The sequence below is a fragment of the Amphibalanus amphitrite genome, unplaced genomic scaffold, assembly GCF_019059575.1.
Source record: "Amphibalanus amphitrite isolate SeventyFive unplaced genomic scaffold, NRLGWU_Aamphi_draft 000309F_arrow, whole genome shotgun sequence".
Classification (NCBI taxonomy): Eukaryota; Metazoa; Arthropoda; class Thecostraca; order Balanomorpha; family Balanidae; genus Amphibalanus; species Amphibalanus amphitrite.
This window is the reverse complement of record NW_024881804.1, coordinates 536,117-559,611: the sequence shown is the minus strand read 5'-3', so window position 1 is coordinate 559,611 and position 23,495 is coordinate 536,117. Positions and strand designations below refer to the sequence as shown.

General features: G+C 48.3%; 1 protein-coding gene across 3 annotated transcripts in view; it reads right to left on the bottom strand.

The window, feature by feature from the left end:
• Positions 1-23,495, bottom strand: part of LOC122388127 — a 73,204-nt gene that overhangs the window by 3,673 nt on the left and 46,036 nt on the right. The window contains exons 2-7 of one of the 3 annotated variants that reach the window (XM_043378926.1): positions 20,760-20,953; positions 19,928-20,235; positions 8,724-8,861; positions 4,546-4,755; positions 3,881-4,009; positions 1,993-2,130 (exon numbers count right to left, since the gene is read on the bottom strand). In XM_043378926.1, coding sequence (XP_043234861.1) covers positions 1,993-2,130; positions 3,881-4,009; positions 4,546-4,755; positions 8,724-8,861; positions 19,928-20,235; positions 20,760-20,953 — 1,117 coding nt within the window. The remainder of the gene's footprint in view (positions 1-1,992; positions 2,131-3,880; positions 4,010-4,545; positions 4,756-8,723; positions 8,862-19,927; positions 20,236-20,759; positions 20,954-23,495) is intronic. The other 2 variants (XM_043378927.1, XM_043378925.1) reach the window with 2 other exon arrangements.

Genomic DNA, 23,495 nt, shown 5'->3' with positions numbered 1-23,495 from the left:
GACAGAGCTGCCGCCAGCTCCCCGCTGCACCACTGACACCAGAGTGTCAGACACTGACACAGTCAGCATTGAAACAGACGAGCGGCCGCACAGCAATTTTTTAGCAGCAGCAGTCATATGTAGAATGTGAATATGAACATAATACGTATATGCGAAAAGTATATGCGTAATACAGTAGTCTATGAAACTTCTTATGCTACTCTCATTGGTTGCACTATATCTAATAATCATTCCCCATTGAAATACTTGCTCTCTAATCGTAACAATGCCTGCATTCCCGTGCTGGCCGCCTTCGATCGTGGCGCCACCTATACTCTGTATAACCGCCGCTCCAGGGCCGCGGCCAGTCAGTCTCGTCAGTCTGCTCAGACCCGTCGTCAGCGAGCTATCTATGTAGTCAGTCAGTGTCAGTTGTCGATCAGGCGTGCGTTCGACATCCGGAAAATGAGGGATAATTATCCGGGATCACCGGTAATAATTTGGTATTGCAAGGACTATCGATGCAATAAGTCATATTTTTATATTGCTTTTGCTTCAGTAATGGCTCTTTTACTCATTGGCATGTGCGTTGTGCACGGTGTCAGCCTAAAACACCGAATGATCCCGTTGATCCCAGAAAATTATCCCTGATTTTCCGGATGCCGAATTCGCACTAATACTCAATACGTTTGTTCGGAAATTTGCTGCTTGTGACAATGCAACTATCGCTAGTACCTCAACTTTTAACCCTCGCCCTGGCAGGGGGGGGGGGTCGATGCGACCCCCCCCTAAGGTTTTTCGAAGATAGCGTAAAAACGGCGGCGCGCAGCGCCGCCAAATTTGGCACAGCCTATGGGGCAACCTTTTTACATATGACCTGAAAATTTCAGGTCCGGGTGACCTTGGGTCAGGTCACCAGGTCAGAAAAACCGGTACAAGGTCATGGTCAAATTTCAATTTTCTTTATGCACCTGTCCAACTCACAGTTTTGGACCGATTTCCTTCAAACTTTCAGGATGTGCTAAGTTCACCAAGTTGTATAACATATATTCCGGTTTTTTGGATGTCACTGACCTGAGGTCAGTTAGAGGTCATTACGTTATAATGTTAAGCCTATGGGAAAGTAGTAAATTCGGAAAATACTGAAGATATCCGCTTCGTTCTATCACTTTTGTGCTTTGAAACCACAGTTCTTAACAGGAGGTCACTTGGTGCTTCTTTGTTTGGTGTAATTATCCATGGGTCAGGTCAAATGAGGTCAACTGAGGTCAAATGACGTTTTTGCCAATAACTTGGCACATAATGACGCTAGAGCTTAAAAAATGGTATCATTGTGTTCCTGGTGATGAGCCGAATCGAATGATATGCGATATGATGCAATTTGGTTAACTTGAACTTAATTAATTAATTTAAGTTTACTTAAAATTTAAGAAAAAATTTAAGTACACTTAAGCAAGCTAAAAAGTATATCATTCGACGCGCCTTGACGTGCTGAGTTCACTGGTGCTTTTCTTTTTGCTTTATCTCAATTAGATCAAAAGTTATAAGCGAAAAACTTTTGACCTGTTTTTAGCGAAATTTTTACATTTATACCCCCCAAAACCCCCCTAAATATCGACCTAGATCAACCAAATTTGCACAGGGGCGAGAACTCCAGGGGGCCCAACTACCTACCAAATTTGGTGTTTCTAGGTGCCATAGGAGCCAATCGCGAGGGGGGGGGGGTCGCATCGACCCCCCCCCTGCCAGGCCGTGTTATGAAAAATGCCCTGCCAGGGCGAGGGTTAAATCACCCCGTGACGTTACACTAATATTCCACGCATATGCCTCAAGCATGGACACTATCGAAGGGCATCCATTGAACCCCTTCCCCCTCTCACCACAATACGAGACGAGTAATATACACGATTAACGATGAAACTTGCTAGTTGAGGCTGATCAGTTCGTCCATTTGCCGTCTCCCCTGTTCATTTGCATATACCGGCATTACATGTGTGATCTGCTGTATCTCACCTCTGACATTGAGGCACCTGAGGCCCTCCGGCAGCTGCCCCCTCAGTAGCGGGAGGTCGGCGGCGGTGACTGATAGGTCCTGCAGCCCACGGCACCTGGTGAGGGGCTCCAGGCTGCCGGCCGTGTGATCAGGACAGTCTGGAAAACACACAGACACACATACAGACAGGATCAGTTAGCTGTAATACATGTCGATATATGACAAAACGAAAAAACACCTGATAATTCACATGGTTTTATGGACACAGTAGACAATGGTAAAACAGTGCTATTATATCCCTCGCCCTGGCAGGGCATTTTTCATAACACGGCCTGGCAGGGGGGGGGGGGGGTCGATGCGACCCCCCCCCTCGCGATTGGCTCCTATGGCACCTAGAAATACCAAATTTGGTAGGTAGGTGGGCCCCCTGGAGTTCTCGCCCCTGTGCAAATTTGGTTGCTCTAGGTCAATATTTAGGGGGGTTTTGGGGGGTATAAATGTAAAAATTTCGCTAAAAACAGGTCAAAAGTTTTTCGCTTATAACTTTTGATCTAATTAAGATAGAGCAAAAAGAAAAGCACCAGTGAACTCAGCACGTCAAGGCGCGTCGAATGATATACTTTTTAGCTTGCTGAAAGGTACTTAAAGTTTTTCTTAAATTTTAAGTAAACTTAAATTAATAAATTAAGTTAAAGTTAACCAAATTGCATCATATCGCATATCATTCGATTCGGCTAATCACCAGGAACACAATGATACCATTTTTTAAGCTCTAGCGTCATTATGTGCCAAGTTATTGGCAAAAACGTCATTTGACCTCAGTTGACCTCATTTGACCTGACCCATGGATAAGTACACCAAACAAAGAAGCACCAAGTGACCTGCTGTTAAGTACTGTGGTTTCAAAGCACAAAAGTGATAGAACGAAGCGGATATCTCCAGTATTTTCCGAATTTAGTATTTTCCCATAGGCTTAACATTACGACGTAATGACCTCTAACTGACCTCAGGTCAGTGACCTCAAAAAACCCGAACTATATGTTATACAACTCGGTGAACTTAGCACATCCTGAAAGTTTGAAGGAAATCAGTGCAAAACTGTGAGTTGGACAGGTGCAAAAAGAAAATTGAAATTTGACCATGACCTTGTACCGGTTTTTCTGACCTGGTGACCTGACCCAAGGTCACCCGGACCTGAAATTTTCAGGTCATATGTAAAAAGGTTGCCCCATAGGCTGTGCCAAATTTGGCGGCGCTGCGCGCCGCCGTTTTTACGCTATCTTCGAAAAACCTTAGGGGGGGGTCGCATCGACCCCCCCCCCCTGCCAGGGCGAGGGATATGATATATGCAATCAGTTAAGCAAATGCATTGATATTTGAAATTGTTTAACGGACTTTCACTGGGTAGTGGGTAAAAGTTATTATTGGTCCCGGTACTCCGACTTGTATGGAAAAGTCTTCGATGGGGCACACATAGGTTTAAATTTTGTCTGTTTTAAACCTATGTGTGCCCCATCGAAGACTTTTCCATACAAGTCGGAGTACCGGGACCAATAATAACTTTTACCCACTACCCAGTGAAAGTCCGTTAAACAATTTCAAATAAGCATTTACCTGGGTATTAACTATTAAGACATGACTCTTCAGTCTCACTTAACAAATGCATTGAACTTCATTAAACAGTGCAACACAATTGTTATGAGTATGATCAACTAACTCTGAACGAATATGTCACTGAGTGAACAGTCCTCCATTTTTCAGCTCAATTGACTTCATTATTTCGCAAAGCATATTGGCTATGTATCACAGCTAGGTCTCCATGAGGTTCGACAACGGCAAACCGTTACTCGGTGTCCGCCATTCGCTGAGCTGGTATATCAGCGGCCTGTCCGTGCTGCCGCTGCTCACCGTATATCTCCAGTCGTCCGACCGTCCGTCCCAGGTCAGCCAGGTGATCGGCAGCCACCCCCTGGAGCGACACTGACAGATCATCATCCTCGTCCCGTTCCGGCCACCTCGGCTCCGTCACCTCCGGCCCTGTCGGACAGAGCTGTGTCAGCTGACTGCAGTCGGACAGAGCTGCCGCCAGCTCCCCGCTGCACCACTGACACCAGAGTGTCAGACACTGACACAGCCAGCACTAACACATCCGAGCGGCTGCACAACGATATTTTTAGCAACAGCATACATACGTAAATATGCAAATATGAGCAACATAAGTATTACGATTTTTGCAAGGCACATTGGCCTAGGCACTGGGCAGCCAGTCATGGTATAGTAACGGATCAGATTGGTAGACAACATAAATATATGGTTCGCAGTGGTTGCAATGAAACCATTTCAAATTACCATAATTGCTACAATAATATTTCATGCATGCACTTGATGCTCACACTATATGCAAATGCATGCATTGCATCACTCTAACAATACCATATAACACAAACAAGGCTGTAAGATGTTGGCTGAATTCGAACGGTTCGTCCATTTGCCGTCTGTCTCCCTGTTCATTTGTATATCCATGTGCATTGTCCATTATACCGGCATTACATGTATGATCCGTGGTATCTCACCTCTGACATTGAGGCGCTGGAGGCACTCCGGCAGCTGCTCCCTCAGTAGCGGGAGGTCGGCGGCGGAGACTGACAGCCGCTCCACAGTCTCCCGTGAGCTCCGCAGCTCCGTCAGCTCGCTGTCACCGACTCCGGCCGGAAGGATAATAGTGTTTGGGCCCACCCTGATGATGGCACCACGAAGTAGACTTGGAATAGTAGTAACTTGTGCTGGAAAGGTGATTGAACCAATGTCAGGCATTTGTCTAGGTCAAACATTGTACACTTACCTACAGGTGTAGAAAACACAAAGTGAAAACTGTTTGTGGCTACAATGCTGTGATAATTCCGTGTCTGAGTAAATATGTATGTACTTTATCAAAACGATGTGAATTTCATAAGTTACGGCGACTTTCCGTAACATAATATTCAACAAATAAAATGATAATGGGTCTTTGACATATAAAACAAAATCACCACTAATTAGTCCATTATATTCCGAACTAGGCATATTTTCATGATGTCAATTGATCAATATGACATTATGATGAGTTTTTGAAACCTTTTCACATAAGTATTTTGTTCAGCACTTATGTGTAGCTAATTATAACAATTTTGTATCGTTATAAAATTTGTAGCGTAAATATTACGTCCAATAGAGGCCCAAATCATTGACCATCACCATTCACCACACGGCACACGACTTGTCATCCTACAGCTTGCCATGGCTTATGGCTTCTGTCCCACCTTAGGATGAGGCAGCATTTCCTGCAGTACATGTAATATGTGCAGTGACGTACCCAAGGGGGGGCCACGGGGGCCAAGGCCCCCCCCCCCTGAGCGCCGAAGGCGCTCAGGGGGCCCCTCAGGCCCCAGGATATTTTTTAAACACTGGATAACACGTCTTTTACTCGGAAGAAAAATTGATATTAAAGTTTCATTTATGTGCCCTGGGTACCCGAGGGGCCCCTGCAGTCATCCAAGGGCCCCCAGTTTCCTGGGCCCCTGGTCGCCTATAGGGGGCCTCTGGTAGCCGGGGGCCTGGTCTCATGGGGGCCCCTGATAGCCTGTGGCCCCTAGTCGCCTATGGGGCCCTGGTCGCATGGGGGGCCTCTGGTCGCATGAGGCCCCTGATCGACTGGGGGCCCCTAGTTGCCTAGGGGCCCTGATAGCCGGGGGCCTGGTCGTATGGGCCCCTGATAGTCTGTGGCCCCTAGTCGCCTAGGGGGCCCTAGTCGCATGGGGGGCCTCTGGTTGCATGATATTGAGGCCCCTGATCGCCTGGGGGTACCTAGTCGCCCAGGGGGCCCCTGGTAGCCGGGGGCCTGGTCGCATGGGGCCCCTGGTTGCCTGGGGCCCCCGGTCGCCCCTAGTCGCCTGGGGGACCCTGGTCGCCTTGGGCCCCTGGTAGCCTGGGATCCCCTGGTCGCCTGGGGGCCCCTGATCGCCTGAGGGCCGCTGGTCACCTAGAGGGCCCCTGGTCACCTGGGGGCCCCTGGTAGCCGGGGGCCTGGTCGCATGGGGCCCCCTGGTCGCATGGGGGCCCCCTGATCGCCTGGGGGCCCCTGATCGCTTTGGGGACCTGATCGCATTGGCCCTTGGTCGCCTGGAGGGCCCTGGTCGCCTGGGGCAGTGGGGCCCCTAGTCATCTGGAGGACCTGGTCGCCTGGGAACCCCTGGTCGACTGGGAGCCCCTGGTCGTCTGAAAGTACGCTTATCACCTGATTGATCCCAAATCATCTGAGTGGCTACTGGCTACTGGATATAAATAGTGACTGGAGTAGGCACTCATCTGAAGGAGCCAATATCTTTCACAGTGCCGGTGCCGGAGATATCACAGAAAAACAAAAAGGCTAAACTGAATACCCCCCAACCTCGGCCCCAAAGGCGTCATTGGCTAACACAGGGATGTGGATCGATTTGCAATCGCATTTCCTCCTAAGTCCTATTCCTCCAATTAATACAGAGTGTCCCAGAATTACCCAAGCATTTATTTTCTGGCTAAAAGTACAATTGCGCTCGTTTCCTAGTGAAACATATAATAACCGCGTTTACATAGGGCTAGTTGCCAGATAGTGGAATTCCGATAACGAGACATTTATTCCCCACTATTATATTATATACCTACATATCCGGAATTGGAGGATGTTCAGTAATTGAGGCGCTCGCCTCGCTCATAAAATGCCGTGCGTTTCATGCACACTCCTCAAGCAAAAATATTTTTACTTTCCAATTTTCCACATTTTCTCAAGGCTTAGACCGTTACAGAGACCGTTTTAATTGACTTTGATGAAGTTGAACGCGAGAAATCACAACCACATCCCAGTAAACATGACGACGTCGGCCCGATGTCGGGCCGAGGCTCGGCCCGACGTCGGCCAAACGTCGGTCCAACCTCGGCCCGACATCGGCTGGACGTCGGATATGCCCGCATGTTCCGACGTCCAGCCGAAGTCCAGCCGACGTCGAGCCGACGTCGGGCCGAGATCGTTTGCCGAGGTTGACGAGATCGTTTGTCGTTGGACCGACGGGGCCGACGTCGGCATGTTTATTGGGACAACGGGCCAAAAGTATCAACCGGCGGCGGGATTCGAGCCCCCCAGTCGCCGACGTCGGCACGTTTACTGGGACAACACGCCAAAAGCGTCAGCCGGCGATGGGATTCGAACCCCGTGTCATTCGAACGCGAGGTTAGTGCGCTAACCACTACACCACGCACCCAACTAACAAATTCGGTTTGTTTTTTTTGGGTAATGCCCTTTCGGTCTGACAAGACCATTTCAGAGCCGGAAGGATCATAGGATGGAGACATTGGTCTTCTTGGCGAGCACCCTGGGTCCAGTTCATATAGAGTCCCTGGTCCCATTGCTGTTACGTGACACTTATTGGAAAGGGCGACCCCACAATGGATTCATATAGCCACTCTTACACACCTGCACCAACGTTTCCCAAAGCGTCCCTTTGATAAGTGGCACTTTGGCAAAGTGACACTTGCCGACTGGCCTTTCTATATGAACTGGGCCCGGCCCTGGTGAGTTGCCGGGGCTGAGCCTGACCAAAGGATAGGCCGAGCAGCCCCCAAGCACTCACCGCTCCCGGCTACGGGCGAGCTCGGCTTACGGGCAATCCCAAATGGGATAAAGTTTCCCGTCCAGTCCGGATCAGGGGGTTGCGGCGTGGAGGAAGATTTGAGTTTCCTGAGGATATTTTGAATACAGAAGCTCTTTATGAAGCATGAAACATGTATTTTATATTATTTTAACGGTCAAAACAGCGGCCGATGTCGGTCCGACGTCGCCCCGACGTCGGCCCGACGTCGGCTGGACCTCAGCAATTGATCTCGGTCCGACGTCGGCCCGACATCGGCTGGGCCTCGGCTGGACGTCGGAACATGCGGGCATATCCGACATCCAGCCGACGTCGTGCCGAGGTTGGACCGACGTCGGACCGACGTCGGCATGCCGATGCCGAGTTGCCGACGTCACCCCGACGTCGGCCGACGTCGGGCCGACGTCGGCATGTTTACTGGGATGCTACATTAGGTTGTAAAGAACTGCATTGCGTTTTCCCACACACGTGGCGTTTTCTCACCTACGTCTGCAGGAGAGACCGGACCCACTATGCCCCCCCCCCCCACCATCGAAAGGTTCTTCATGACTCCCGGGGGCCCCCGGGGAACCTGGGGGGCCCTATACACTGTGGGGGGCCCCTTCGAAAGCAGGTGGCCCCCTCCTGGGCGAAATCCTGGGTACGTGCCTGAATATGTGTTGTATCCAGTTATTCTTGGTTTGATTTAGGCTTCAGATTTTCAGGGATAAACTGCTTCTCTACGTTATTTATGAACATTTGCTAGAAAAAAGCAGTTCCTTAGAGCAAAAATAACAAGCAAGGAGCGTTGCCGCCGGCCAGTTTTCCTGTTCTTCGTGTCCCTGTGTCGCCCGCTGCCCCGTTCGGGAGCGCCCGGCAGCGCCACCTGCACCTGACCAGTCCGGCAGCGTTTGGGGTCGCCGCGCAGTGCGCACCGCCGACAATCAGCTGACGCGGCCGGCGACGCGTCTCAAGGTCACTGGAGGTCAGCCGGGCCGCGGCCCGCCGGGTGGCCGTGACGTCACAGCCAGCGAACGCTGAGCGCCGGAACAGCTACTGTTGTTTATCCCTTCCTAGCCATTCATATATGAGTAACTTCAACCGCTGCTCACCATCCGTGACTAGTAGGGTAATCCGTGACCCCAGCTCCGTGGCCAGGTGACTGATGGTGTCGGCAGCCACCCCCTGGAGAGATACCGACAGACCACTCCCGTACTGTCCCGGCCACCTCGGCTTCGTCACCTCCGGCCCTGTCGGACAGAGCTGTGTCAGCTGACAGCAGTCGGACGGAGCTGCTGCCGGGTTGGGAGGCGGCTGACACTGTGGTGTCAAACCCTGACACAGACGACACTGACAAAGCCAAGGTCGATCGGCACTGTTGGACAGTAATTGAACATTGTGCACAATGCATGCACTACGCTTATACATGCGTCAGTTAATACAGATCAGTACATACAGGTCATACAGTCTCAGTACATACCCGAACGTTGTTTCTTCATTAGACAAACACTATTTTTTTGAATGGTGTTTTTCTATTGAAAAACAAACTGAGGGTGGTTCCTTTTCGGGAAAGGACTCTCGTTTGGTGTGGGAGATCCGGACACCTTGATAGGCCTCCAAACGAACCGATAGGTTGAGCGTGTCACACGGAGTGGTCCAGGGTTCGATCCTGGGCCCGGTCCTATTTTTGGCATTTACCAACGACTTGCCACAACATGTACCTGCTGAGAAAATCGTTATGTATGCGGACGACGCCCAGTTCCTCCACTCTGACTTACCGAACAACCTCTCTGACATGAAAATACGTTTGGAAACCAGCATGTCTGCTGCTCTAAAATGGTTTACCCAGAACAGATTAAAAATCAGCCCCTCTAAAACTGAGATGATCATGGTAAAATCGCAACGATTGAAAACCGAAACTGGCTTCCATATCCATTTTGGAAACTCTCAAATTTTCCCGGTACAGTCGGTGAGGGTGCTGGGCGTCGCCGTGGACGACGCCATGACATGGGACAAAAACATATCATACATTTTGCGCCGGTGCTATAGTGTACTGATCGGTCTGTCAAGGATTCGACACCGCGTGCCGCGCGAGACCCGTAAGCTCCTGATTGAAGCGCTAGTCTTCCCGCTAATGACGTACTGCATGTCTGTATGGGGCGGTTGCACAGTCACACAGCTCAGGAGACTGCAGAAATGCATAAACTTCTGTGTCAGAATCGTAACGAACCTCAGGCGTTGCGACCGTGTGACCAAGGCTATAGAACTCCCGTGTGACAGCGTCCCGCAAGGAACTGGGATGGCCTGCTGTACAGGAGCTACTGCGTGAGCATGATCTGCATGTTATATTTAAACTGATGCATGACTCGCATGCCCCTGCTTCGATCCGCAGCCGCATCGTCCACCGTACTGCAGTGTCGAGCCGCAGCACTAGGGCAACCAGTGACGGTCAGCTTCATGTCCCGCGCGTGCGAACTAGAGATGTCAATCGGATGCCAACTTTTTGGTATACCGATACCAAACCGAAACCAACTTGGTATTTGGCATTTCAATCGTAATGTGTTTGGTATTTTGTTGGTATCGTGAACCCTCACTAATGTATAAGAGGCTAAGAAATCGGTAAAAAGTTGGTATTTCTCTCATTTTCCCAAGTTGGTTTGGTTTCGGTATTTCCCCACGGTTTTGGTTGGTATTTGGTTTGGTATCGGTATTCCGATTTTCCGTTATTGACACCATTAGTGCGAACTGAGCTTGCCCGGCGCTCATTCATCTGTCGCGCAACTCGTTCATGGAATGAGTTGCCTGCGCCTGTTCGAAGCTGCACCGGTCTGGCGGCGTTCCGTAAAAAGGCTAAGAAACGGCATGTTTAATCCGGCTGGTCAATGTGGTCAGTTTATCATGTGTGGTGTGTTTAAACCTCTATAGAATATGTCCTGTATGTATAGGTATGAGTTTTGAACTACTGAATGTATGACGTGGTTTACTGAAAACCCAATTTCTTGGATGTAACCGAAATATATGAGTATGAGTATGAGTATGCGTATATATTTTGATGAAATTTTCAGGGCAGCTGCCCCCGTAGATTATCTACCACGAAACACCCTCAGCTAAGAATGTAATTATTTTTCTTGCACGTGGCACGTGCACGTGTTTTGGGCCCATAGGCTTCAACATTAGGTGTATTTTCGGCATCGCATTTCTCGCAGACGGGTGCTTGTAATGCGATGGTCTTCTATGTGCTGGGTGGCCGCCCCGGCATCTGCCATTAGCCGGCGGCGCCGTTTCGGGCAGCCTCGGGAAGGGGGTGCAAATTGCACATGCAGCCGTCATTGGTTTAAATGGACTATCCCACCTTCTAAAATGTTGTTAAAACCAGTTAAATTGTGCCCGACTTTATAGATTGGATGACCAGGAACACGGTTCTGGCATTTATTTTTCATTAAACATCTTAGGCTTCCCATATTCCAAACACAAACTTTCAAATATGTGACGTCACAGCCCAAAATTACCTCCTTCCCCAGGCCACATTACTGTCATAAAGCTGATTCTTTTTACTCTGTAGGCGCCACAACAAAGTTCAGACCAAGTTTTAAGCGATTTTTCAACGAACAAACCCATTTAAATCAGAATGACTAAACGAGGTGACGTCACACTAACGGTCGCTCCATGTTGAAGATAAGGCCTTGTACAAGGCCCATTTTCAAATAAAGGGAACGAATTTCTTCAACACCAAGAGGCCGCGGGGGTTGCAACCTAGATAGATAGTGGTTTCTGAACCTCGCCGCAAACTTGGCTATCTCAACTCAAACCCCATGTTAAAGGTGGGATAGTCCCTTTAAGTCAATGGGATTTCTTGAAGAAAAAATACTTCATTAAAATACAAAAAATACCCAAAATCAATTTTGCTCAAAATTCCCACGCTAGATTTTGAAAATGTTTCAGTATGATATGCACCCACATGTCGCCTACTGTACGTGGCATAGGCCATATATGGGGCGATTGAAATGCACGTGCACGCTCCGGTCTTGTTTGAGGGGACCACCTCCGTGAAAATTTGACCACTGCTGGTATGATAGCCTGTGCCGCGAAAACAATGCGTGCCAGCGAAACCAATCGAGGTCAGTCGTCAAGGGGATGCTCTAGGGTAGTTGTACACCTCATCACGTGGTGCGCGTGTTTTCGCACGTGCGCCACGTGGGTGTAGCACTTTGGGGTAGGGAGCAATTGGTGCATAATTATGCTCAGATGATAACCTCACTGCATGGGTTTGAGCCAGAGTTCCAAGTCGGTTGCGACAATGACCAATGGTGTTGGGTCTACTACATGTCAAGCACGTGGCCGCCCGGGGTTCTCCATTCCGGAGATATTGTGACGGATAGTGAGGTAAGCCCCAATTTAACCCGCGCCCCGTTGGGCTCTGCCGAGCAACGCGCCCGGTTGGGGGGGGGGCCGTTTTGGCCCCCCCCCCCTAAGATCTCGAGAACCACGCAACATAGCGACAAGCGGTAAACGGCGTTGGATAGCCCCAACGGGGAACTACCTTGTGACCCAATTTTATTGACCTAGGTCAAACCGATGACGTCACAGGTCAGGTCAAAGGTCCAATTTTCACCGTTTACAGGCACTTCAAGAAATGCGTTGTAAAATCGAGTAAAATGCATTTCATTGAAAATCATCGATGGGGAAATGTTCTTCAAACACATATTTTGCTATTTGAGGTCACTGATACCAGGTCAGGTCACAGAGGTCAGGTCACGGGGGGGTCACAATATGAAAGTGTCGTGTGATACATGTTTTATGGTCCATTTTACATGACAAATGCGATTATATGGGTCAGGCAGCCTTTGGGGCCAGCTTAGATCACGTTTTGGTCAAGGTCAGGTCAAAATCAGGTCAAGGTCAGGTCAAATTAGGTCAAATTTCAAAATTAATATTTTTGCCTAAAATGGGTATCGAATCGATGCAGCTCGTCACGGGGAGTTCAATGGTGGTCTTTGTTTTGCCGTACGTGGTCTAGAATCGCTAAAAATTGAGTTAAACAATTTGACGTCATCATTTTTGAACAGTTTTTTCGCTATAACTTGGCCAAAAAACGAGATATCGATCTGAAATTTGGTATGTATATAGAAGAGCGCAGGGACTATCACATATATTCCGGTTTTTTTCGAAATTCGGAAAATTTTGGTTTGTTTTTTAGTTTTTCAAAAAAAAATCAAAATTTCGATTTTTTTGGGGTCAAAAACCAACAATTTTGAAAATCCGAGATAGCAGTTTTGTAGCGCCGCTTTTTGTCTACTAGACCATATAAAGAACTTTGAAATTGCTTGATAACTGTAGATTTGGTGAGCGTTTCAAGATTGCATGTTTTTTGCTCATTTTTGCTCGAACATGACCTCAGTTTGACCTCAATAACTCCTGACCTAAGGTGACCTAAGACTTGAAATTTGTTGCGAAGGTGTCAAATTGATGCCCGGGAAGGTACTGAAAATTTGGCGGCGCTGCGCGCCGCCGTTTTCTTGCTATTCAGGAAAAACCACAGGGGGGGGGGCAAAATGGCCCCCCCAACGGGGCGAGGGTTAAAGGTAGTGTGCCACCTTCGAATGATTTCACATTTTATTTTTCCTAGGATAAGAAGCTTCTGTTTTTACCTAATATCGCAAAGAAAATCCAAAATGGGCCTAAAATAGTGCTTTTTTCGCCTAAAGGTTTATCGGTTTTTCGATATGTATAACAACTGTAGTGGGCTGACCTGCAAACAGTCATCGGCAACAATCACGAATGCGGCACACATGTGACAATAAGCAAAGGTCATTATAGAGTTACGACGTACGGGAATGAGTTATCAGCTGTCTAATCGTAGACAACACAATGTCGAATTTGAACTGTAAGCCTGTATTGGTATTGTTTCTTTAGTCTGTCTGTCAAACATTAATTTATGGTTTGAAATATTATTTTATGTAAAATAATTGATATGAAACAGCCGTCTCTAAAGTTATGACCCCATCTCACCACATGAAAGTGGCAGAAATGACAATGATCAGCTGACGCATTTTTCTTGGCCGAAGTCAGAGCGCGCGGCCCGACGCACCACCACCGCACCACAAAGTATGAGCAGAAGCCGCGCCCAAAGCCAGGGCCCCGGTAACGTGAGGTAGCCGAGTCGGGGCAGCGTGCACTGAACCAAGCCGGGGCCGCAGCTTTGGGCGCGGTCTACCGCATCCCCGCGGGCAGCCCCGGGCTATCACATGACACCGGGAGGACGCGCGGCCCCGGCTTGGGTCAGCGCACGCTGCCCCGACTCGGCTACCTCACGTTACCGGGGCCCTGGCTTTGGGCGCGGTCTACCGCATCACCTAACAGGCGTGTTCGAAACCGCAGGAGATGATGATGAACGGGTTTATCGAAACTTGATTGGATGAGCCTATCGGTAATAGCGATTTCAGTGTGTGCATTTATTGTTCATAGTGGTGTGAAATGTGGTTGGGGTACGACCGACAACCCGTCGGGGCGAATTTCGCAGTGGGGTACTCAAAATTTGAAGAATTTAACCCTCGCATGTGTAGGGGGGGGGGTCGGATGGACCCCCCATGGTTTTTCGCGAACAACTCGCGTAAAAAGCGGCCGATCGCGACGAAACTTTCAGTACCCTCGCATTGATCAATTTCACACCTACCCTGAAAAGTTCATGAACCTGACCCAAATGACCTTTGACCTGTGACCTCTTTTCCGAGACCATGTTTGGCCGGAATCGCGATTCGGCGTACGTCGGCTAGCATTAGCCGCGCGTTTGCAAGCTTTTCGTGGTTTCAAACGTACAAACATGTGATTTGATGTTGCTCCCATGCATTAGGGTGGGTGTCAAGGTCACCTGAAGGTCAGGTCAGGTCATTGACCTTTGATGACCTCGGTTCACTTTTTCGAGTTTTACATGTTTCTAGGCTAGTTTTTGGAGCTGAATTCGAACTTAGCAACCATTTGAACATTTAGGAAGTAGTTTTGGTGCCTTCGTTAAATGTTACGAAGCTGTCAGAGGCGGTTGACACGTACTACGAATACCCGTCACGACGCCTACTGATTGACCTCACCTGACCTGACCCGACCTGGTCTAAATGCTTAAAGACATCATCTGTGATCAAAACTAACACGATATTCGTGATCAGCACCCCGAAAAACCCCTTGGCAGCCACACATTACGACTTTCTAATAGGTCCCGATTTTCCCGACTTTGGGTCATTGACCTGACCTGGAAGGTCAACCAATGACCTAGGACCTTAAAATTGGGTATCATCGGCTTCCTCTCGTCACGGGCAACACGCTCGATTTTTCCGCGAAGCTCTAGCTCGATCAGGGGCCAAACGGCAAGGGGGGGGTCCAACCGACCCCCCCCCCCCCCCTACACATTAGAAGCTGGAAAACGCCGCACACATGCGAGGGTTAAGACGTTTCCATGAGTTTTGAAGGTATGGATAAGTTCTAAAAATCCGGTTCTCCTTATCTGGGCCATTAACTCCATACGGTCCAGGAAAGCTGGCACTACCTTTAAAAATTGGCCAAGTTTGATCGGCCAATGGGATGCAATGATGGCGCGCCCAAAAGTTTGCCCATGAGCACTGACGACCTCTTTCATGTGGTACAAAAGGGTGGTCGTTATTTGTCCCTAGGCCGCACGTGGCACGTGGCACGTGGCACCCCACCTCGAGTGACCACGTGCACTCTCAATGTAAGGCGTTTTGGCCATAACTTTGCCTTTTATGGGCCGATTTAGACGAAACTTGTAACATTGATGCATTAAAATGACCTGCGGCACATACGGCGCAACGAATACAACAAAATGTGCGTCGTTTTTGTCTCTAGTGCGCTACTTTAGCTAAAGTGGCTAAAGTTTAGGAATATTACGTCTGTATATTTCGACTGGCCGATTTCTTCGAAACTTGCAACGGTAGTGCACAAAACCAGGGTGCGCCACATATGAATCGAGGCATAAAATAGGCTGTTGTGCGCCATTATTGTCTCTATTGCGCCATTAACACGCGCACCGACGGGGGGAGGCGAATATCGGCCCCCCTTGAGGTTTTTAGCGAATAGCGGGAAAACCGCGGCGCGTAGCGCCGCGAAATTTGGTACGGCTATTCTCTCATCAATTTTACACATGGTTTGCAAGTTTGAACCTCCTAACTTTTAACCCTCGCCCCGTGGGGGGGGGCATTTTGGCCCCCCCACTGTGGTAGCGCCGCCAAATTTTCAGTACCTTCCCGGGCATCAATTAGACAACTTCACACCAAATTTCAAGTCTTAGGTCACCTTAGGTCAGGAGTTATCCCTCGCGGGCCCGGGGGGGGGGGGCGTTTTTCGCCCCCCTGGCGAATATTTGCGATAACTCCCGAACGCTTAGGGATAGGAAGGCGAAACTTTCAGTACATTTTCTCCCAACAATTTGACATCTTCTGAAGTAAAAAATTTGGACCTAGCCCCCTTGATGACGTCACAAGGTCCATTTTTCTAGACCCCTGCACGGCAAACTTCGGCGTCACAGACGCAAACTTCAAATAGCTGCTAAAAATAGAGTTTTAGAGATAAAGACAAATTACGAGCACAGCTGTGTAGCGTTTGACCTAGAAAAAAATAGAAAAAATAGTTTTGGTGACCTGAGGTCAGAGGTCAGGTCAACGACCCCGAAATGTGGTTTTAGTTTTTCGCAAATAATTTCGACAAAAATGGTCCTAGAGCTACGGCAGTGGTACCATCGCATTCGCCTCGTCAAGCCGCGTCGAATGATATATATTTTGTTCGGAAAAGGTCAAGTTTCATGTTGACCTCATGTGACCTCGAATTACCTCTGGTTGACCTTGACACATGAAAGGTCGTTTATGATGGATTTGTACCCGCTGATCACGAATCTGGCATCTATTTTCCTCTAAGCCTTCATTTAGAGCTTCCGGATGGCAAAATTGTCTTATTTATTATTACTAACTTGAATCAGTGAAATAGCCTCTAGCAGGGATACTCTTCTGTGACCTTGACCTTTGAGCAGCCTTGTATCGTAAGATGAACCACAAATAGGGAACTGATAAGCCTCCAAACATTTCAAAACATCTTGGAACTTAGCACGCAAGATGTGCTAAAAAGTGCCAAGTTTGAGGTCAATTTTGAGCGTGACCTTGACCTTGACCTTTAATTTAGAGCACATTTTCAGAATCCTTAGATTCTCTTCTTTCGTTTGACACCCAATTTTTTTTTCGGTTTGATGCAGCCTGCCGTCCTCTAGAAGGCTTAATTTGAGATCACTACACATGTGCCGGTTTTGGCCTTTGACCTTGACCTCTGACCTTGAAAATTGACCTGAGGTCAAAAATTTTAGGTGCATTAGAATCGTCTCGTAAGGACCTTTCGTTTGGTATCGCTTTTGTTTCCGTAGCTCCCTTATTTACGGAGTTAGACAGGGGGGGGCGAAAACGCCCCCTCCCCGGGCTGCGGTGGTTGGGATTACCCCCCGGGCCCGGCCGGGTTATTGAGGTCAAACTGAGGTCATGTTCGAGCAAAAATGAGCAAAAAACATGCAATCTTGAAACGCTCACCAAATCTACAGTTATCAAGCAATTTCAAAGTTCTTTTGATGGTCTAGTGCACAAAAAGCGGCGCTACAAAACTGCTATCTCGGATTTTCAAAATTTTAAGTTTTTGACCCAAAAAAATTTAAAAATTGATTTTTTTTAGAAAAACAAAAAAAAAAATCCAAAATTTTCCGAATTTAGAAAAAAACGGAAAATATGTAATAGTCCCTGCGCTCTTCTATATACATACCAAATTTCAGATCGATATCTCGTTTTTTGGCCAAGTTATAGCGAAAAACTGTTCAAAAATGATGACGTCAAATTTTCGAACTCAATTTTTAGCGATTCTAGACGACGTACGGCAAAACAAAGACCACCATTGAACTCCCCGTGACGAGCTGCATCGATTCAATACCCATTTATGGAAAAATTATTAACTTTGAAATTTGACCTAATTTGACCTGACCTTGACCTGACCTTGACCTGACCTTGACCTGACCTTGACCAAAACGTGACCTAAGCTGGCCCCAAAGGCTGCCTGACCCACATAATCGCATTTGCCATGTAAAATGGGCCATAAAACATGTATCACACGACACTTTCATATTGTGACCCCCAGTGACCTGACCTCTGTGACCTGACCTGGTATCAGTGACCTCAAATAGCAAAATATGTGTTTGAAGAATATTTCCCCATCGATGATTTTCAATAAAATGCATTTTACTCGATTTTATAACGCATTTCTTGAAATGCCTGTAAACGGTGAAAATTCGACCTTTGACCTGACCTGTGACGTCATCGGTTTGACCTGGTTCAATAAAATTGGGTCACAAGGTAGTTCCCTGATAGGGCTATCCAACACCGTTTGCCGTTTGTCGCTAGGCTGCGTGGTTCTCGAGATCTTAGGGGGGGCCAAAATGCCCCCCAACGGGGCGCGTTGCTTGGCAGAGCCCAACGGGGCGCGGGTTAAGGTCAGGTCACCAGGTCACATTGAATGACCCAACCTCAAGTCGCTTTTTTGCAACTTTGTCACCGTGCCAGAGCTACAGTAGATGTCGGAGGCCTTTGAAGGTCGCAGGATGTTATTAGGTAAAGTAGTAGCTACAATTTTTTTATCTCGGAATTTTGATATCGGTGACCTAAGGTCAGTCAGGTCAATTTCTCGACCTCCCCATTATAAGTCAATGGGGGAAAAATCAACTCCCTGTTTTTACCACTAAAACGGGTCGGAATGGCCCCATATACCATACATGACTTCATATACGATCAAGCGACACTACCTTGAGGTCTGTTTTGCTGTTGGGCAGCTGTAAGATCATGTGACGTCATCAAAGGTCACCAAAGGTTTTTTGCCAATAACTCCGTACAGGAACAAGATACAGCCGCGCAGATGGTCTCATTGTGTTCAGCTGGTCAAGACGCATCAAATGATATACATGATGACCTCGAGGTCACGTGACCTGAGGTCAACCTTTGACCTTGACCTTTCGAGGTCAACGTATATATCATTCGATGCGGATTGACGAGAGGATCACGATGGTGTCCTTCGATTGTTCCTATCTTGACTATTTCGAAAGTTATTCGAGAAAAACTCTCTCCATATCTAGCGCCGCCATTTTGACTTTTTGACCCCTGTGACGTCATCTCTGACATGACCTGAAAATGACCTCAGTAAAAATTGTAGAGCATTTTTAAAAAATGTAGACAGGCGGTCATCCGCCCCCCCCCCCCTGTGTTGGTACGAAGTTGGCGCAGACCCCCGTCGGTGCGCGGGTTAAGTGCCTAAATGGGCTAAAATTAAGGAATCTTTTATCAGTTTCATGTATTAATAAATTATTGTCAGGTACGCATATACATACATGTAAAGCCTCGCGTCACTTTGGTCTTAATTGCGTTGGCGTTTCGGGCGTGCGTTTTGCGCGCGTTGTTTGCGTTTTGCGGCGGACGGGCGTTTTTGCTGTGTTTGTGCTTAGCGGCGGCCGGGCGGTTGATGCGGGCGTTTTTGCGTCCTTTTCTATGTGAAGTTTGTTTTCTGTTTGCGGCGGCCGGGCGTTTTTTTGCTGTGTTTGCGTTTGGGGGCTGGCGGGCGATTTTTAGGCGTTTTCGGTTGGTGGTTAGCGTGCGTGCGATGCGGGCGGTTTATTTTTTGCGGCGTTTTTTGCGGTTTGCGTGGGCGATTTTTTTTCGACGTATGCGTTGGCGTTTCGGGCGTGCGTTTTGCACGTTTTGCGGTGTTTGCGTTCTGCGGCGGAAGGGTATTTTGTGCTTTTTGCAGTGTTTGTGTTTGGCGGCGGGCGTGCGGGCGATGCGGGCGTTTTTTTTTGCGTCGTTTGCGGTGTTCAATTTGTTGGCGGTTGCTGGCGGTTGGGCGCTTTATAGGCGTTTTCAGTTGGCGGTTAGCGTGCGTGCGATGCGGGTGGTTTTGCGTTTTTTTGCGGTTCGCGGCTGGCGGGCATTTATTTGTTCTTTCTTGCGATATTTGCGTTGGCGTTTCCGGCGAGCGTTTTGCACGTTTTGCGGTGTTGGCGTTTTGCGGCGGGCGGACGTTTTTCGCAATTCAAAGTCCCAACCTTCGGGCCGCAGCGCTGCTCGAAAAGCGCTGCCCTCGAGTACAGTGGCTAATGTTTGTGTAGCATGTAGGTAGCATGGCACATATATGTCGGCTGAATAGTTATCATTGAAGCTGATACGTTATGTGCTATGTTTCACCATTCACCAATCACCATTCAGAAGTAATAGTACGCGTTTCCTCAACTATTTCTCACCGGCAACGTATAGCGTCCTCAAGGTCGGCGGCAGCAGCTGCAGCCACCGCCCCGTTCCGAAGGACGGCACCCTGACGGTCAGCTCCTCCAAGCGGGGAAGACTCTGCAGGAGCGCCGTCAGCTGATCCTCGCCAAGGGCTGACGGAGCGTCGAGCCTCGTCATGGTTACAAGGCCGAGCGCCTCTCTAAGCGTTTTAAATACACTGGCGACCGATGGCTGGGGCTCCGTCTGTACTATGACGTCACTGACTGCCGATGATTGGGGCTCCGTCTGTACTATGACGTCATTGGCCATTTTTCTAGCTCTACTGAAAACAAGAACAGAAGTCGATAAATCTACTGATCAGGCATAACAATTCCGCATTTATTGTCGGCTCATTTGATATTTCGATATACATTTCCATATCATTGTCGTCAGTCATGGTATCGTCAAATCTACTCGGTTGCATAAAATCGTTCAAAGTTGATTTGATACGACTCTGAACGATTTGATACGACCGATTAGATTTTGTGACACGATTGCTGATGAAGACATGTAAATACGTGCGGGATATAATGCCCCAAACTAACCAACTGTATACAGATTGCAGGACGTCTGTCGAAAACTGGAACAATACGATCGAGACTAAACCGCTGACTTGCAAAAGATAGTACGAATTCAAGACATGTTTCTTTGATTGCGCGGAAATTACAAGAACAAGTTACTCGACCTTCAAAGACCTGGTGATGTTTTATTTCTTACACCTTCTACAAAGAAAGTTTACTTCTCACCATGACAGCTCTCCGAAATCTCTCAGCCCCCACAGCCACCCCTGCTGCCTCTCAGTCTCACCCCTGGGGACGGCCGGATGGCGCCACTCGCCGGCGGACCTCCTGCCGCAGCTCCTCCACCACGGTCTGGCGAGTGGTCCGCTCTTCGATAACTGCCTGCTCCAGGCGGACCACCGCACCGGCCACCACTTTGCTCAGTGAGGCCATCTCCCGGCGAAGGGCGGCCAGGTCTTCACGCACATCTGTCATCTCCATCTGGAATGCAGAATTACAGTTTTTTTTCGTTTCTACTCATCATATAAAGGTGACATGGTGCGTAGTGTTACGTGGCACGCATTACGTCATGTCTTGCAGCTTTGTGTCTAATCACGTCACAAAACGACATGTCGTATCGTATTACGACATGTTTTGTCATGCAACCCGCATTGTTGCATATCAGGCAAACAAGCTTGGCAGGCAGGCAGACAGGTCTTAGGTAACAATGCAGAAATTTACGATCGTTTCTAGTGTTTTGCAAAAAAAAGAGATAATAAAGAAACGTTATTACTACGTATGTTTACCCTTGGCCGGGCATTTTTCATAACGCGGACGGTGAGGGTAGAGGGGCTGGTACGACCCCTGGCGATTACCTCCTAATGCACTTAGAAACACCAGCTGTATAGGGTGTTTAGGATGGATAGGATGTATAGGATACAGACAGTCACACAGCAGGACTGACACAGTCACACAGCAGTACCTCGGCTAAGGAATTTCGACTGGGGAGATGGGGACAAACCCGACTCCACAATGTCATATTATACCACCTAATATACACCGTATAAGCGGACCTTTACACCACACCTAACATACATACCATATACCGTAGGTAAAGGTATACCAAAATCCTGCCTAATCAGTTATGCATACCTAAACATGTCTAAACAAACTTCTACCAAAGGTTTGGAGGCCAGCGTAGGGCCCTCAGAAGCCGAAGTCGAGCCGTCGGAGGCTAGCATGGTCATTTAGAGTCCGCTTTGGGACCTTCGTGGGGCCCAAAGAAGTCAGTGCGTAGCCCTTTTAGACCAGCGTGGGGTAATATAAGGGCAGCGTGGGTTCCTCTAAGACGAGCGGCGTGGGGTCTTCTGAGGCCAGATTGGGGCCCACTGGGAACAGCTCAGCTTGGGGCTATCTAAGGACAATGTAGGTCACTAGGCCCTCTTAGGTTAACGTGGGACCCTCTGTCTTCTGATTTCTAAGGCTGGCGCTGGGCCCTCGGAGGCTGGCGTTGGGACATCAGAGGCCACCTAGAGGGCCTCGACGGTCAGACTGTAGCTCTTATGCATGTTTAACCCACGAGCCGCTGGGGGGCATAAAATTGCCCCCCCCCCTTTACGTTCTGTGGAATATCTCCGAAACCTGATAAGCTACTAATGTGAAACTCAACGTAGTTTCAAATGACTACCTAGGCAATGTTTGAGCAAATTCTGGTGGTTGTAGCACTTAAGATGACGTCACAGTGACTCATAAGATATTGTCGTTTTCCGATACGGACCGTTTCTGATGTCGCTGAGCATGAAACTCAACTGTAAATGAACTAGACAGCACCTGCTCTCATCCTGAAACACCTAAGTACACTTCCATCTAGTTCCTGACCAATAATCGACCCTTTATATACGGTCCCATATTTCTGATATATCGTGAGGAAACTGAGAGTCGCAAATCTATAATTTTACTTATGACGTCACTGTGACGTCATTTCAGATGAGATCGACACCAAATTTGGACACAACCTCGGCTAGGTATTCAGGAAGATATGTGCTTCTCTATCTCGTCGCGTTGCAATGATATCGTCGCAGAAGTAAAGGGGGCAGCTATATGCCCCCCCCCCCCAACAGTGGCCGGCGGGTGGCGCGGAGGCCCAGTGGCCGCCGGGTCCTTTAAACATGGATTACACGACACTTTCATATTGTGGTCCTCAGTGACCTGACCTCTGTTACCTGACCTGGTATCAGTGTCCTAAAATCGCAAAATATGTGTTTGACGCGCAATTCTTGCGCCCCTTCGGGGCGAGGGCCTTCGCCACAGTGGGGGTGCATGGCCCCGCGAGTTGCTGGGGGGGGGCGTTAAACGCCCCCACTTTTTTCGCCGGGCCATAGCATAAAAACGGCGCGCCGCAGGCGCGCCAAATTTTGGGTACCTGTAGGGAATTGATTGAAGTTTATTGTGACAAAGTTTCAAAAAAATCGGTCATAAAATTTTTGAGATATCGAGGTTTTAGTGACGTCATGATTTCTGAGTTTTCGACCAAAAACGGCATATGTTCAAAAAATCATATAAAATCACAGAATAGACATACAGACATGCCGTAAACGCCATTAGACTGCCAATACCATTATCAATCAAATGGCTATCTTCGATTATTGATTATCGTTCCGCATTTTCCATAATTTTGAACTGAATCTTGGCAATTTTTCGTGACTACTTCACGACCATGATACATGAATTTCTTAAATTGAACTTTTTGAGCCAAACACGTACACATATGATAAAATGAATGTCACCATCGTGTTCTACGCCCCAAATTACCTATAAAACATGTGTCACAGGCTGCGAATATCAGTTTTGATTTTCGGGGATATGTGCCTACCCGGTTGACCTGACCTTGACCCTGACCTATGCTTGACTGACCCCTACATGGAGCTGACACTCTTGTAGGCCTTATAAGATGGATTGTGCACCGTTTTGACAGAGTTTATGGCGAGAGGCGCCCATTGCGAAGTCCTGAAGTCCATGCTACTGAAAGCCCGATTTTAGGTGT